This window comes from Aquarana catesbeiana, linkage group LG10 (assembly GCF_042186555.1).
Source record: "Aquarana catesbeiana isolate 2022-GZ linkage group LG10, ASM4218655v1, whole genome shotgun sequence".
Classification (NCBI taxonomy): domain Eukaryota; kingdom Metazoa; phylum Chordata; class Amphibia; order Anura; family Ranidae; genus Aquarana; species Aquarana catesbeiana.
The window spans coordinates 116,691,168-116,707,149 of NC_133333.1; the positions used below are offsets into that span (position 1 = coordinate 116,691,168).

Consider the following 15,982-nt stretch of genomic DNA (forward strand, 5'->3'; position numbering starts at 1 on the left):
ATGGCACAGCGCGGCTATACAGCCGGCAAAGCGCCTCTGCAGAGACGCTTTGCTGTGGTTTTGAACCCTTTCTCGGCCGCTAGCGGGGGTAAAACTGCCCTACTAGCAGCCGAATACTGGCGGTAAAACGCCGCTAACAATAGCGGCGCTTTACTGCCGACACCGCCCCTGCCCCTGTGTGAAAGGGGCCTTAGTGAAGGAGGTCTGTACAGAGGGACAGAGGTCTGTACTTAGTGAAGGAGGTCTGTACTGAGGGACAGAGGTCTGTACTTTGTGAAGGAGGTCTGTACAGAGGGACAGAGGTCTGTGCTTAGTGGAGGAGGTCTGTACTGAGGGACAGAGGTCTGTACTTAGTGAAGGAGGTCTGTACTGAGGGACAGAGGTCTGTACTTAGTGGAGGAGGTCTGTACTGAGGGACAGAGGTCTGTACTTAGTGGAGGAGGTCTGTACAGAGGGACAGAGGTCTGTACTTAGTGGAGGGGATCTGTACTGAGGGACAGAGGTCTGTACTTAGTGGAGGAGGTCTGTACTGAGGGACAGAGGTCTGTACTTAGTGGAGGAGGTCTGTACTGAGGGACAGAGGTCTGTACTTAGTGAAGGAGGTCTGTACAGAGGGACAACGGTCTGTACTTATTGGAGGAGGTCTGTACTCAGGGACAGAGGTCTGTACTTAGTGAAGGAGGTCTGTACAGAGGGACAGAGGTCTGTACTTAGTGGAGGAGGTCTGTACTGAGGGACAAGGGTCTGTACTGAGTGGGGAGGGAGGTCTGTACTGAGTGGGGAGGGAGGACTGTACGGTGGGAGGGGGTCTGTAGTGAGGGACAGAGGTCTGTACTTAGTGAAGGAGGTCTGTACTGAGGGACAGAGGTCTGTACTTAGTGGAGGAGGTCTGTACTGAGGGACAGAGGTCTGTACTTAGTGAAGGAGGTCTGTACTGAGGGACAGAGGTCTGTACTTAGTGGAGGAGGTCTGTACTGAGGGACAGAGGTCTGTACTTAGTGGAGGAGGTCTGTACAGAGGGACAGAGGTCTGTACTTAGTGGAGGGGATCTGTACTGAGGGACAGAGGTCTGTACTTAGTGGAGGAGGTCTGTACTGAGGGACAGAGGTCTGTACTTAGTGGAGGAGGTCTGTACTGAGGGACAGAGGTCTGTACTTAGTGAAGGAGGTCTGTACAGAGGGACAACGGTCTGTACTTATTGGAGGAGGTCTGTACTCAGGGACAGAGGTCTGTACTTAGTGAAGGAGGTCTGTACAGAGGGACAGAGGTCTGTACTTAGTGGAGGAGGTCTGTACTGAGGGACAAGGGTCTGTACTGAGTGGGGAGGGAGGTCTGTACTGAGTGGGGAGGGAGGACTGTACGGTGGGAGGGGGTCTGTAGTGACTTATACATCAAGTGTGTTTCTAGGTATACAGAGGTTGTGTATCTCCAGAATAAGAAAAAGGGTCTCCAGAATAGCAGACTTTGGGCACTCGGGGAGGTTTTGTGTTGCAGTTTGGGCACTCAGGTTCAAAAAGGTTCACCATCACTGCCCTAGATTAACCACTTGCCACCCGCCATATAGCAGAATGATGGCGGCAAAGTGGTTTCAACATCCTGACTAGGTGTCATATGAGGTCCGCAGGATATTGAGGCGCTGCGGCGATTATTGTTCCGGGGTGTCAGTCTGACACCCCGCAACACCGATCTAGGTAAAGAGTCTCTGACGGAGACTCTTTACCACGTGATCAGCCGTGTCCAATCACGGCTGACCACGATGTAAATAGGAAGAGCCGGTGATCGGCTTTTCCTCACTCGCGTCTGACAGATGCGAGTAGAGGAGAGCCGATCGGCTGCTCTCCTGACAGGGGGGGTCTGTGCTGATTGTTTATCAGCACAGCCCCCCCTCGGATCCCACCCAGGACCACCAGAGAAGCCATCCACATTGGACCACCAGGTATGCCCCCTAGACCCCCAGGGAAATACTAATCTGTGCCCAGGCAGCTGCCAATCAATGCCCAGGCAGCTGCCAATCTGTGCCCACTCACAATGCCTACCACTGCCAGTGCCACCAGGGATGGCTATCAGTGCCGCGTATCAGTGCCACTGATCAGTGCCGCCTATCAGTGCCACCCATAAGAACCCATCTTTGCAGCCTTTCAGTGCCGCCTATCAGTGCCCACCAGTACCACCCATGAGTGCCCATCAGTGCCGCCTATCAATGCCCATCAGTGCTGCATATCAGTGCCACCCATCAGTGCCCATCGTCAGTGCCCACTCATTGGTGCCACCCTATCGGTGCCGCCTTATCAGTGCCCATCAGTGAAAGAGAAAACTTACTTATTTACAATTTTTTTTTTTAACACAAACAAAAGCAAAACTTTAATTTTTTTCTAAATTTTCGGTCTTTTTTTATTTGTTTAGCAAAAAATAAAAACCGCAGAGGTGATCAAATACCACCAAAAGAAAGCGCTATTTGTGGGAAGAAAATGATAAATATTTAGTTTGGGTACAGTGATGGATGACTGCGCAATTGTCATTCAAACTGCGACAGCACTGAAAGCTGAAAATTGGTCTGGGCAGGAAGGTGTATAAGTGCCCTGTATTGAAGTGGTTAATATTCGCCCCCAACCATTGACACCCCAAACTGACACCGATGCCAACCAACGCCACCCTAGATAATTGTTACCCCCCCAATCATTGACACTCCTGACTGACACCCACCTACTGTCAACCACCCAGACTGACGCCCCCCCTCTGGTAGAGGGCAGGTAGCAGCAGATCTGATGATTGTGGTGTATATGTAGTACAATGGTGTGAAATGTCAGTGTACAGGTACAGAGTTCTTTTGAGTGCAAACTGCAACAGGGGGGAAAGGATGTATAAACACGTCTCCCCTGTGCGATGACATCTGTCAGATAACCACCCCCTTTTTTACATAGTACAGTTGTCCGGCGGGCACACACAGAACTCATGTATATACTTTCGCCGTTCGGCCCCCTGCGCTGCTACTTGCAAGTAAAGGAAATGGCGCATGCCCAGTAAGTAGGTAGGTACAGGTACAGCTTTTCATTGGATACAGAAGAAGAGGAGACGAATGTGTCACATGGCATAACTCTCCGCACACCTCACATCGCCCTCCTCATCCGCAACGTCACTTCCGGCCATCTCTCCCCTTGTGTAGCATCCGCCGTCTCCATAGTGATTGATCGGCGATCTGATAGAGGACTGTGACTGGGGAACCGGAGAGCCGCCTTACCTGTACGAGGCGGGCGGGATGGACAAGAGGGACACAGAGGGGCTGCAGGTAATTGTACAGAGATTACAGGATAGGATGGTGCAGTGCTGGGACAAGGCCATCTGGTGCCCATAACGAAGATGGCAAACTGCGCCCCCCCTATAAAGAAAGAGTCTGTGTCCTTTCAAAACCAGAAAACATTTAAAACAATACAATACTGTAGCTGCAGCCCCAGGTCAGCAAATGGTTAATTTGTAAGTTCACTTTACAGAAAATCTGTAAGGTGAGCTTACATTGGACCCCCTCCCCATCCCCCCCCCCCCAGTCATGCTAACCTGGAGTCCAGCGATCCCCCGCACCCACCACTTTACATTACACAGCCCCCTGCACCTCTGGGCCCTTTTACATTACAAAGCCCCCTGCGCCTCAGGGCCCCTTTACATTACACAGTCCCCTGCACCTCTGGACCCCTTTACATTACACAGTCCCCTGCACCTCTGGACCCCTTTACATTACACAGCCCCTGGACCCCTTTACATGACACAGCCCCTGCACCCTTTTACATTACACAACACCTCTGGGCCCCTTTACATTACACAGCCCCCTGCACCTCTGGGCCCTTTTACATTACAAAGCCCCCTGCGCCTCAGGGCCCCTTTACATTACACAGTCCCCTGCACCTCTGGACCCCTTTACATTACACAGTCCCCTGCACCTCTGGACCCCTTTACATTACACAGCCCCTGGACCCCTTTACATGACACAGCCCCTGCACCCTTTTACATTACACAACACCTCTGGGCCCCTTTACATTACACAGCCCCCTGCACCTCTGGGCCCTTTTACATTACAAAGCCCCCTGCGCCTCAGGGCCCCTTTACATTACACAGTCCCCTGCACCCCTGGACCCCTTTACATTACACAGTCCCCTGCACCTCTGGACCCCTTTACATTACACAGCCCCTGGACCCCTTTACATTACACAGCCCCTGCACCCTTTTACATTACACAACACCTCTGGGCCCCTTTACAATACACAGCCCCCTGCACCTCTGGGCCCCTTTACATTACACAGCACCCTGCATCCCTTTACATTACACATCCCCCTGCATCTCTGGGCCCCTTTACATTACACAGTCCCCTGCGCCTCTGGGCCCCTTTACATTACACAGCCCCCTGCATCTCTGGGCCCCTTTACATTACACAGCACCCTGCACCCCTTTATATTACACGGCACTCTGGACCCCTTTGCATTAAACAGCCCCCTGCACCTCTGGGCCCCTTTACATTACACAACACCCTGCACCTCTGGACCCCTTTACATTACACAGCACCCTGGACCTCTGGGCCCCTTTACATTACACAGCCTCCTGTGCTCCTTTACATTACACAGCACCCCGCACCTCTGGTCTACTTCAGTGTATCCTCCCCCTTCAGTGTATCCTCCCCGTTCAGTGCAGACACCCCCCTTCGGTGCAGACACCCCCCTTCAGTGTAGCCCCCCCATTTAGTGCAGACGCCCCCCTTCAGTGTAGCCCCCCGTTCAGTGCAGACACCCCCTGTTCAGTGTAGCCCCCCGTTCAGTGTAGCCCCTCGTTCAGTGCAGACGCCCCCCTTCAGTGCAGACGCCCCTCTTCAGTGTAGCCCCCTGTTTAGTGCACACACCCCGGTTCAGTGCAGATGCCCCCTTTCAGTGTAGCCCCCCCGTTCAGTGCAGATGCCCGCCTTCAGTGTAGCCCCCCCATTCAGTGCAGACGCCCCCGTTCAGTGCAGATGTCCCCCTTCAGTGTAGCCCCCCGTTCAGTGCAGATGCCCCCCTTCAGTGTAGCCCCCCCATTCAGTGTAGCCCTCGTTCAGTGCAGTGTGCAGCCCCCCCCCCATTCAGTACCTCAGATCAGCGCGGCGGCACATGCTCAGCAAATCGCCTCCCCCGGTTTACACACGAACAGAGAGGAGGGTGAGGCGGCTTCACTCTGCTGCTCGGCTGTACCTGTGTGACATCTGGGATCGCACAGACAGCCTGTGGCCACGAGAGGAGGGGATGGTAGGTGCAGTGGTGTCACCCTGCACACCCCCTCCCCCTTGCATTACAATGTAGATCGTCCTCCCTGCCTGTGCCTGCCACTGTGCCGCTGCCTAAATCCGCAGCACTGCCACCGCTTCAATCCCTGGGGGGGGGGGGGGGGGGGCGGCCTGACACCCCCCCCCCCCCAGTGTGTGGTATCTGGGGCGGCCCGCCCCCCCACTTAGTACGCCTCTGCACAGCTTTGCAAGCAGGTGCAGCGCTGCAGTGTGATAGTCACTTGTTGCCCACAAAGTTTAAGAACACACTGCCTGCCAGCACTGCGCCCCCTTCCTACAATAAATTGATCCGTCCAGGGCATCTGCCCCTTCCGTCCACCCCTTGTACCAGCCCTGGGATGGTGACACCTTATACTGATCTATAGGAGTGAGAGAGAGGAGGAAGTCTTGTCTGCATAGCAGTCTAGTGCCAGCTGTCCTTCCTCTCTCAGTTTACCTTCTTTCCCTCTCGGTCGTCGCTTTTTTCACCCCTCGATCGTCACTTTTTTCCCTCTCGGTCATCAGTCTTTCCCCCTCGGCCGTCGTTCTTTCCCCCTCGGCCGTCGTTCTTTCCCCCTCGGCCGTCGTTCTTTCCCCCTCGGCCGTCGTTCTTTCCCCCTCGGCCGTCGTTCTTTCCCCCTCGGCCGTCGTTGGTTTTCCCCTCGGCCGTCGTTGGTTTTGCCCTCGGCCGTCGTTCTTTTCCCCGTCGTTCTTTTCCCGTCGTTCTTTTTCCCCTCGGCTGTCGTTCTTTTTCCCCTCGGCTGTCGTTCTTTTTCCCCTCGGCCGTCGTTCTTTTTCCCCTCGGCCGTCGTTCTTTTTCCCCTCGGCCGTCGTTCTTTTTCCCCTCGGCCGTCGTTCTTTTTCCCCTCGGCCGTCGTTCTTTTTCCCCTCGGCCGTCGTTCTTTTTCCCCTCGGCCGTCGTTCTTTTTCCCCTCGGCCGTCGTTCTTTTTCCCCTCGGCCGTCGTTCTTTTTCCCCTCGGCCGTCGTTCTTTTCCCCTCGGCCAGGGCTGTCTTTAAGGCAGGGCAAAAGGATCAGCTGCCCTGAGCCCTGTCATTGTTGTGGGGCCCAAAGCAGCTACTTCATACTTGCTAACTATCCTGGTTTAAATAACTCCTGCCCCTTGAAGTTTTAGTCCCGTGCTGTGTCCTGATATCTCAGTGTGAAGTGCTGCTGCTGCTAAGGCTGCACAGCTCTGCCCTAGTGTGTACAGATGACTCACCTGTAGACCCTGTGTTTATATGTAAATAACCGGCATTGATATGTAAACAGCGGCTGCATTCATTTGTAAATAGTCCATAGTGTTTGCTCGGCGATTTGATAGAGGTCGGTAACCGGGGAGCCGCCTTACCTGTACGAGGCGGGCAGGATGGACAAGAGGGACACAGAGAGGCTGCAGGTAAGTGTACAAAGATAACGGGATAGGATGGTGACACCTTATACTGATCTATGGGAGTAAGAGAGAGGAGGAAGTCTTGTCTGCATAGCAGTCTAGTGCCAGCTGTTCTTCTTCCTCTGTTTACCTTCTTTCCCTCTCTGTCATCGCTTCCCCCCCCCTCGATCGTCGCTTTTTTCCCTCTCGGTCATTTCCTCATCAGGCTTTCCCCCTCGGCCGTCGTTCTTTTCCCCCTCGGCCGTCGTTCTTTTCCCCCTCGGCCGTCGTTCTTTTCCCCCTCGGCCGTCGTTCTTTTCCCCCTCCTTCTTTTCACCTCGGTCGTCGTTCTTTTCCCTGTCATTCTTTTCCCCTCGGCCATCGTTCTTTTCCCCGTCGTTCTTTTCCCCTCAGTCATCGTTCTGGAATTGATATGTAAATAGCGGCTGCATTCATTTGTAAAAAAACGCAGACAGGAGGCATTCATATGTATACCATGCCCCCCTGAGGTCATATCCACTATCACCTATACTGAATGCTGCCCACGGGGGAGATGAAGGGGCATGCTTGAAAGTCCTGCCTGCAATGGTGGTCATTCAGCTTAACATCAGCCTGTTCTGCAAAAGCAAGCAAATTGATGGTGGGGGGGGGGGGGGGTAGTGTGGGGTTTGCAGAGGAAGGCTGAGAAGTAATTATAGTTTTGGGATGCACAGGACACTGGACAAAGAGGGGATGTATGGAGGTAAGGAAGGTGGGTGCAAAGATGAGCAGAGGAGGCAGGTAGCGTTAAAGGGGTGGAGGGTTGGAATGGAGAGGATGGGGGAGGTTTGGGGTGCAGAGGTTAGCAGGGGTTTTAGGATGCAAAGGTGTATTGACAGGGTGGATAAAGATGTAGGTCGCGTGTAGGGCAGCCCAATTATTTCAATGGGCTGCTCTATGTGCTAGAAATGAGGAAGAAAGTCCCTAACCCTTTTTCAAAATCACACGTCACATGTCAGCAGATGTGTGAGGGTGTCATTAACAATTTTTTTTTAACAAAAACAGTGGTGCTTTATTGTTGTAATAGATAATCAGTTACAGAATACCATTCAACAGAGTACAATACATTACATATTACATTTTTGAGGATAGGGAAATTAATATGCAAAACCCGCAAACAATACGTAAGGTTAATAGTACCATTCTCAACAAGTACCCTCCACCCTCCAAAGCCCTTCCCTATTGGGGCAAATAAACGTAGTGAACTGAATGTTTCTCTACGAGGCCATCCACGGAGCCCAAACTTTTTCGAATTTCCACGGACAGCCACGGTTTATATATGTCATTTTATACATGGGGATCACTGCCTCAATCTGTGCCTCCCAGGCTGAAAAGGATGGAGGGGAAGAATCTATCCATTTCATGAGTATTTCTTTTTTGGCATAGAAAAGAAGGAAGGAAATCAGTAATTTAAGATGATATGGCCTTTGCTCATCATCATGTATCCCCAGCAACGCCATGGCCGGCAAGAGCGGAATAGAGGTCTGCAATCTGGAGTTGATTTCACCTATAATCTTAGTCCAAAACAGTGCAACAACTGGGCACTCCCAGAACATATGTATAAATGTGCCTATTTGGACTTTGCATTTAGGACACATGGGGTCTCTCTCAGGAAATATGCGATGGAGTCTCTGCGGGGTATAGTAGACCCTGTGTATAAATTTAACTTGAATCAGTTTGTCCTTGGATGCTATCACTAATTTCGGGCCATACTCTAGACAGTCCTCCCATCCCTCCCTATCCAGCGACGGGATATCAGCCCGCCATCTTTCCCATAATTCATTAATCTTAGGGGAATCTCTTCCCAGCAACGCATTATATAGAGAGGATAGGGGTTTAGACAAGTCTCCAGGAGATAGGAGATCTTCGATGGGGTCCGTCTGTAACAGGGGAGTTTGCGGGAATTGAGCCCTGGCCGCATGTCTCAGCTGTAGGTACCGGAACCCCATCCAATGGGGCAGTCCAAATTTAGCCGTAAGCTCATGCAAGGAGAGCAGTTGACCCCCAGACATTACGTGTTCCAACAAGGTTACACCATATCTGGCCCACACCTGTGGGTCCGGTATCTTACGGAAGTGTTTAAGTCGTGGATTCCCCCATAGGGGATGAGCTGGAGACAATTGGCCAGGTCTCAAGTATCTGCGCCTAGCCGCTTCCCATACTCTCAAAGTTGCTCTAGTAGGCCCAGGGGTCTCACAATATGCCTTGGGTCCTCTATAGGGAAAATTCCGAAGGTCCATCAGGGAACCCAAAATATTCGCTTCGAGACAGGTTGCCACATTGAATCTAGAACCCTGGAACCACCAGTGTACCGTCACCAACATGGCTGCCCAAAAATATAACTGGAAATTTGGGAGGGCAAGTCCACCCAAGTCTGCAGGTAAACATAGCGTAGTACGTGCCAACCTAGGGTTTCTCCCCGACCAAATAAAGGATCCCACTATACGGTCAATTTCCCTAAAAAATGAGGCGGGGACCCAGACCGGGCAGTTCCTAAACAGATAGTTGAATTTGGGCAGGATCATCATCTTAAGGAGACTAATGCGACCCAGAAGATTCAGAGGAAGATTCTCCCAGGCAGCACATTTCGAACGTAAGGTGTTCAGGACAGGGGTCAGGTTTTTAACGATAAAATCAGAGAGATTCCTAGTGATCACAACTCCAAGATATTTAAATTCCCTAACCCTTTGTAGTGGGGAGGAGAGGGGTCCAGAGTTAACCTCATCATCTATAAAAAATAGGACTGATTTGGTCCAATTTATCTTAACTCCCGAGAGTCCACCAAAACTGTCAAAAATACGCAGGGCAGCTTGAAGAGAGGGTCCAGCATCATTAAGGTACAATAATGCGTCGTCGGCATAGAGGGAGAGGCGCTCTTCCATCATACCCACCCGCAGGCCCAGAACATCCGGTGCACTCCTAATGGCAATTGCCAGAGGCTCCAGCGCCAGGGCGAACAGGCTGGGGGAGAGCGGGCATCCCTGCCTCGTACCACGAAACAGAGCAAAGGAGTCTGAGACCCAATTGTTGGTGCGAACCCGTGCCCGGGGGGATCGGTACAACAAACGTACGCCGTGAATAAATTTAGGGCCGAATCCAAATCTACGCAAAGTTTCCCATAAGAATTTCCACTCAACAGAGTCGAAAGCCTTTTCGGCATCTAAAGAGGCAACAACCCTGGACCCTGTGTTGTCATGCGATGTTGCTAAGTTAAGGAATAGGCGCCTAATATTAATATCTGTGCCCTTGCCTGGCATAAATCCCGTCTGGTCTATACCCACTAGGTCTTCTATTACATGGGATAGTCGGGTGGCCAAGACCTTAGCAAAAATCTTGGCATCAACATTAAGCAACGAGATGGGCCTATACGATGCGCAGTCAAGAGGGTCCTTTCCTGGTTTAGGAACCAGTACAATAACCGCCTCATTCATTGAGTCAGGTAGGGCTGGCAGATTTGCAAATTTAGAAAGCAGTGAAGTCAACTTAGGGGCCAGTAGTTCAGAAAAATTGGAGTAAAATTCAGATGGTAACCCATCTGCACCCGGGGCCTTCCCTCCCTTGAGATGTCCTATGGCAACCTGAATCTCTTCAAGTGTGATGTCAGCCTCCAGCCCCTCCCTTGCTTCCTCAGACAACACAGGGATAGACAGGGAGTCAAAAAAGGAGGACATGGATGAATCCGATGCAACATCTCTAGAGGAGTAAACCTCCTGAAAGTATTCTCGGAAACGGTCGTTAATATTAGCAGGGGCAGTAAGGATCTGGTCAGTATGGTCTCTAATGGAACCTATGGGGGTTGAAGGTATGTTTCCCTTAGCCAGCCACGCAAGAAGCTTCCCATTTTTACCACCATGCTCGAACACGCGTTGAGCGGAGTATAACAAAGCCTTGTCTGTCTGGGCCATCCTAGTGGTGGATAGGTCACGCAGTGCCTTTTTCCACGCCCTATACCGGTCCTCCCCAGGAGCGGAAACGTATTCAGCCTCCAACCTGCCCGCCAGCGCCTCCAGCTCACTCAGGGAGCGAGTAGATTCACGTTTGAGCCGAGTGATACTATGCCCATACTCCCCTCGTATCCAAGCTTTAAATGAGTCCCATATAACAGGAGGGGCAGCTGATTCAGCATTGTCCGTCCAGAAATTGCAGATAGAGGCCATTAGGGGTCCCAACAGTCTCTCATCATTAGCCCAAAATCTGGATAAACGCCACAGGCGAGTCCCTGGTGGAACAGACAGCGTCAGTGTCAAGCACAATGGTGCGTGACCTGAAATTCCCCTGGGAAGCACAGATAGGTCATGCACATACTGCAATGCAGGGCCTGAAGCATATACAAGATCAATTCTAGATAGCGTTTTGTGTGAGGCTGAGTGGCAAGTGAAAACTTTCAATGTCGGGTACAAGTGCCTCCATACGTCAGTGAGGGCAAAAGTTTCAGCCCACTGCCTGAGGTCCGGAGTGTCCCGAGCCGAGGATTGCAGCCGATCAAGTTCCACCAGTGGAACCATGTTAAAGTCCCCCATGAGGTATACCAATGCGGTATCAAATTGCACCGCTATTTGCATGATCTCGTGAAGGACCCTGCCAGATGCTGGCGGAGGAACATAAAGCCCAACTAGTACCACATTCTTATCAAATATATTAGCATGTATAACAACAAATCTCCCTTCTTTATCTGTTTTAACCTCAATCAGCCTAAACGGTAGTGTCTTGTGAACCAGGATGCTAACCCCTCGGGCATAGGTGGAAAAGGTGGAATGATAATTAAGGCCCACCCAGGCTTTCCTAAGGCAAACCGTTTTTTTTTTGCGGCAGATGTGTCTCCTGGAGAATACAGATTTGTGGATTGTGGGAGCGAAGGAAACAAAACACCAGGGAACGCTTAACAGCAGTATTAAGCCCCCGAACGTTCCATGAAATTACCTTTATCTCAGCCATGGAGTGTGATGTGTAATGGATATGCAGTCATGTAACATACCAGACAGGCAGCATCCCAGTCCAGCCACACATGTATTGTTCTACATAGTACTGTGTAAATGGTTCTGTTCAAACATACGTCATATCTAAAGCACCCGAAACAACAAAATAGTGTTAACAAAAACAAACCCAGCATTGAACCCTGCCCCCCACCCCGAATCCCCCACCCCAACCTAGGAATGCCTTGTTCCCCAAACATCAAAAAAGAAAAATAAAACCCCAAGTTCAGGGAGCGTGAACCAGTGGGTATAGACCCTTAGTGGAGAGGATTGTCCACGTAAGGTAACGAGAAACTCCGCCGCCAATAAGAATTAGGAGAGAAATAGCGTTCCAACCAACAAAGGTTATTTCGGACCGTCTCATTTCGGACCAATGTGGGTGAGTAGATATGTGGATTAAACTAGCAGCACATGAAGAATAGAAAAAATGAAAATAAAATAAAATATGTTCTCTGTTTAGGATAGATGAGGAGGGTCATCCTGCAGCTCAGAAATACAGGGTATGCCATACTCTAGGCAGACAATCTGGCAAAACGCTCTCTCCTTCTAATGCAGTTATCAATTGATTGTCTCCCAGATTGGAATTCCAGCATTAGGCAGTCATAATGAAAGGTATATATCACATGCAAGTGAAAAAAGAGGGAGAAGTGAACCTGCACCATGTGTAATGGTCACTAGAGTCCGCCAGTGACCCTCCTTCAGGAATTACTGAAATCTGAGCTTCCAAAAGAGCCAAACAGGTCATTGCTGCAGTAAGTCAGTAAACATAGGTAATCTTCATCTCTAAAAGGTCCCAACATCTCAGGAACATCTTGTAAGGGGCAAAAGAGGTTATCCCACAGTAGATTCAAACAATGGCAAGCTTGAGAGTAGATATCTCCTGGCACAGCCAGGGGCACAACACTTATATTGTATACTGACAGGGAGTACAAAAGGCACAACGGGTGCAAGATTAAGTCCCCTGTCAAAGTTTGAACAATCAGCGGCCAATATTCAGAGCAGAAGAACTGAAGAACATGTTGCAGCGTTTAGTGGTTGGGGGGCAATGATTCCAGCCATGCGTTAGCATCCCTGGGGGAGGTAAAAAATCTGGTAGTTTCCCCGTCTTGAACCCTCAATCGTGCTGGAAACAGAACACTGTATCGAATGCCCTTAAGACGCATGGCTGCCTTCACCTGGTCAAAGGAGCGTCTGAGCTTTTGAGTTTCTACAGAGTAGTCAGGGAAGATGAGCAGCTTGTTATTTTGATGGCGTATTTCTCCCTGCACTCTAGCAGCCCGGAGCACTTCATCCCTGTCACGGAAGTTCAGAAACTTTAGGATAAATGTGCGTGGCGGTGCTCCAGGGGGGCCCGGCTTGGGAGGAATCCGGTGAGCCCGCTCCACCGCATAGAAAGGTGAAAATTGAGCCCCTGGTAGGAGGGAACGTAGTAGGCCTTCAATAAACTCCGTCGGGCATTTCCCCTCAGCTCCTTCCGCCAGACCTACAATACGGAGGTTGTTCCTCCTATTACGGTTTTCCGCATCCTCGGATTTATATTCCAGTGCTCTAATTTTGGTTTGCAGGGCCCTTAAGTCTGTTCCATGAGACTCCACAGTGTCCTCCACTTGCCCCAGATGCTGTTCGGCATCAGAAAGTCTGCCCCTTATTTTATCCATGTCCAGTCTTATTAGACCGACATCTAATTGCACGGCATCTACCTTGGAGGTAAGGGTAGTAAGGGAGGCTTGGCAATTTCCTATAGCAGCCAAGACCTCAGCCAGGCCTGGCTGTGTAGAGGGGGACTGCTCTGGCTGCTCTGTCTGGGACGCCATGCCGCCACTGGCTCGCCTCCCGGGCCCCACGCGGCCTACACAGGCCGCCTCCGCCTCCACCGGTTCGGGGGGAAATTTCAACTTCTTACCCCTTCCTCTGGCTGGCCGGGATGATCGGCGGTGCATGTGAAGAAGTCCGTCGGCTTAAAGACCCGCTGCTGATACTGCTTTAAGAATCTTCCACAAGTGAGTTGCAGGGGCAGAGGTGATCCTAGGTGCAGCAAGATGGCCGCTGCTCTAGAGACCAGGTCGGGGCCCCAGACCCTCCAGCCAGCCGCCACAGGGCGTAGGAAATCCCTGGCAGTGCCCACAGGCAATCCGGTGTCCAGGACAGGCAGCCCGGGGTCTCCGGGGAGCAAGCTGTGGCAGGGAAATGTGCAGGAGCCGCCGCCGGGTGTACCAAGATGGCCGCCGCTCCAGGCAGCAGGTCGGGCCTCAGACCCTCCAGCCAGCCTCTATAGGGCACAAAGTTGCTGTGGTAATGTCCTTAGGTGGTCCGGTGGCCAAGGCAGCTACTCAGGGGTCTTTGGGGAGCAGGATGCGGCCAGGAATTGTGATGGAGCCGCCGCCGGGTGAAGCAAGATGGCCGCCGCTCCATAGACTAGGCCAAAGCCGCGGTCTATCCTACAGGCCGTCCCCGGGCGGGGAGATCCGGCGATCGCGGCCGCGGATGGTGCTCCAAACGGCCGGATCAGTCCGATGGCCAGGTCGGGAACAAAGCTGGCCTGCTGATGACCGCAGAGAGGTTAGGATCGCCCGGATTGTAGCAGGATTGTATGGGCAGCGGAGCTCTCATCAAATCCGTCCTACCCCATCACTCTCCAGGCCACGCCCCCGTGTCATTAACAATTAATGGCACTGCTGTGTATCTGCCAAAGGGCAGCACGTTTCTGTGGTGTCAGGAGAGCGATTTTGCATGCGTTCCCAACACACACAAATGTGAACGTAGGCTGAATGTCTCAGTTACATTGGTGGTCAGTGTAAATCTTCTCATTACATTGGTGCTTGGTGTAGAATCCTTTCATTCACACTAGTGGCCAGTGGGAAGGACCCCCTTACATTAGTGGTCAATGTAAGTCCCTCCTTACATTGGTGGTTACTGTGAATGCTCCTATTACATTAGTGGTCAGTGTAAATCCCCTTACATTGGTGGTCATTGTAATGCCGTGTACACACGGTCGGAATTTCCGACAACAAATGTTCGATGGGAGCTTGTTGTCGGAAATTCCGACCATGTGTAGGCACCATCGGACATTTTCCGTTGGAATTTCTGACAAACAAAATTTGAGATCTGGATCTCAAATTTTCCGACAACAAAATTCTTTGTCGTAAATTCTGAGCGTGTGTACACAATTCCGATGCACAAAATTCCACTCATGCTCTGAATCAAGTACAAGACGGGAGCTCTCGTTCTGGTAAAACTAGCGTTTGTAATGGAGATACAGTATCTCACAAAAGTGAGTACACCCCTCACATTTTTGTAAATATTTTATTCTATCTTTTCATGTGACAACACTGAAGCAATGACACTTTGCTACAATATAAAGTAGTGAGTGTACAGCTTGTATAACAGTGTAAATTTGCTGTGCCCTTAAAATAACTCAACACACAGCCAATAATGTCTAAATCGCTGGCAACAACAGTGAGTACACCCCTAAGTGAAAATGTCCAAATTGGACCCAATTAGCCATTTTCCCTCCCCCGGTGTCATGTGACTCGTTAGTGTTACAAGATCTCAGGTGTGAATGGGGAGCAGGTGTGTTAAATTTGGTGTTATCACTCTCATTCTCTCATACTGGTCACTGGAAGTTCAACATGGCACCTCATTGCCAAGAAGAAGAAAAATAATTGTTGCTGTACATAAAGATGACCTAGGCTATAGGAAGATTCCCAAGGCCCTGAAACTGAGCTGCAGCATGGTGGCCAAGACCATACAGCGGTTTAATAGGACAGGTTCCACTCAGAACAGGCCTCGCCATGGTCGACCAAAGAAGCCGAGTGCACATGCTCAGCATCATATCCAGATGTCTTTGGGAAATAGACGTATGAGTGCTGCCGCATTGCTGCTGAGGTTAAAGGGGTGGGGGGGGGGGTCAGCCTGTCAGTGCTCAGACCATACACTACACACTGCATCAAATTGGTCTGCATGGCTGTCGTCTCAGAAGGAAGCCTCTTCTAAAGATGATGCACAAGAAACCCCGCAGACAGTTTGTTGAAGACAAGCAGACTAAGGACATGGATTACTGGAACCATGTCCTGTGGTCTGATGAGACCAAGATCAACCTATTTGGTTGAGATAGTGTCAAGCATGTGTGCCGGCAACCAGGTGAGGAGTACAAAGACAAGTGTGTCTTGCCTACAGTCAAGCATGGTGGTGGTAGTGTCATGGTCTTGGGCTGCATGAGTGCTGCTGACACTGGGGAGCTAGAGTTCATTGAGGAAACCATAAATGCCAACATGTACTTTGACATACTGAAGCAGAGCATGATCCCCTCCCTTCAGAGACT

At 51.0% G+C, this 15,982-nt stretch overlaps 1 protein-coding gene across 2 annotated transcripts in view; it reads left to right on the plus strand.

Annotated features, from left to right (window-relative positions):
• The first annotated feature begins 3,095 nt into the window (after positions 1–3,095).
• IFT46 (intraflagellar transport 46) overlaps positions 3,096–15,982 on the plus strand; it is a 77,000-nt gene continuing 64,113 nt past the window's right edge. The window contains exon 1 of one of the 2 annotated variants that reach the window (XM_073602515.1): positions 3,096–3,286. In XM_073602515.1, the coding sequence (XP_073458616.1) occupies positions 3,257–3,286 (30 nt within the window). In that variant the 5' untranslated portion in view covers positions 3,096–3,256. The remainder of the gene's footprint in view (positions 3,287–15,982) is intronic. The other variant, XM_073602514.1, reaches the window with a different exon arrangement.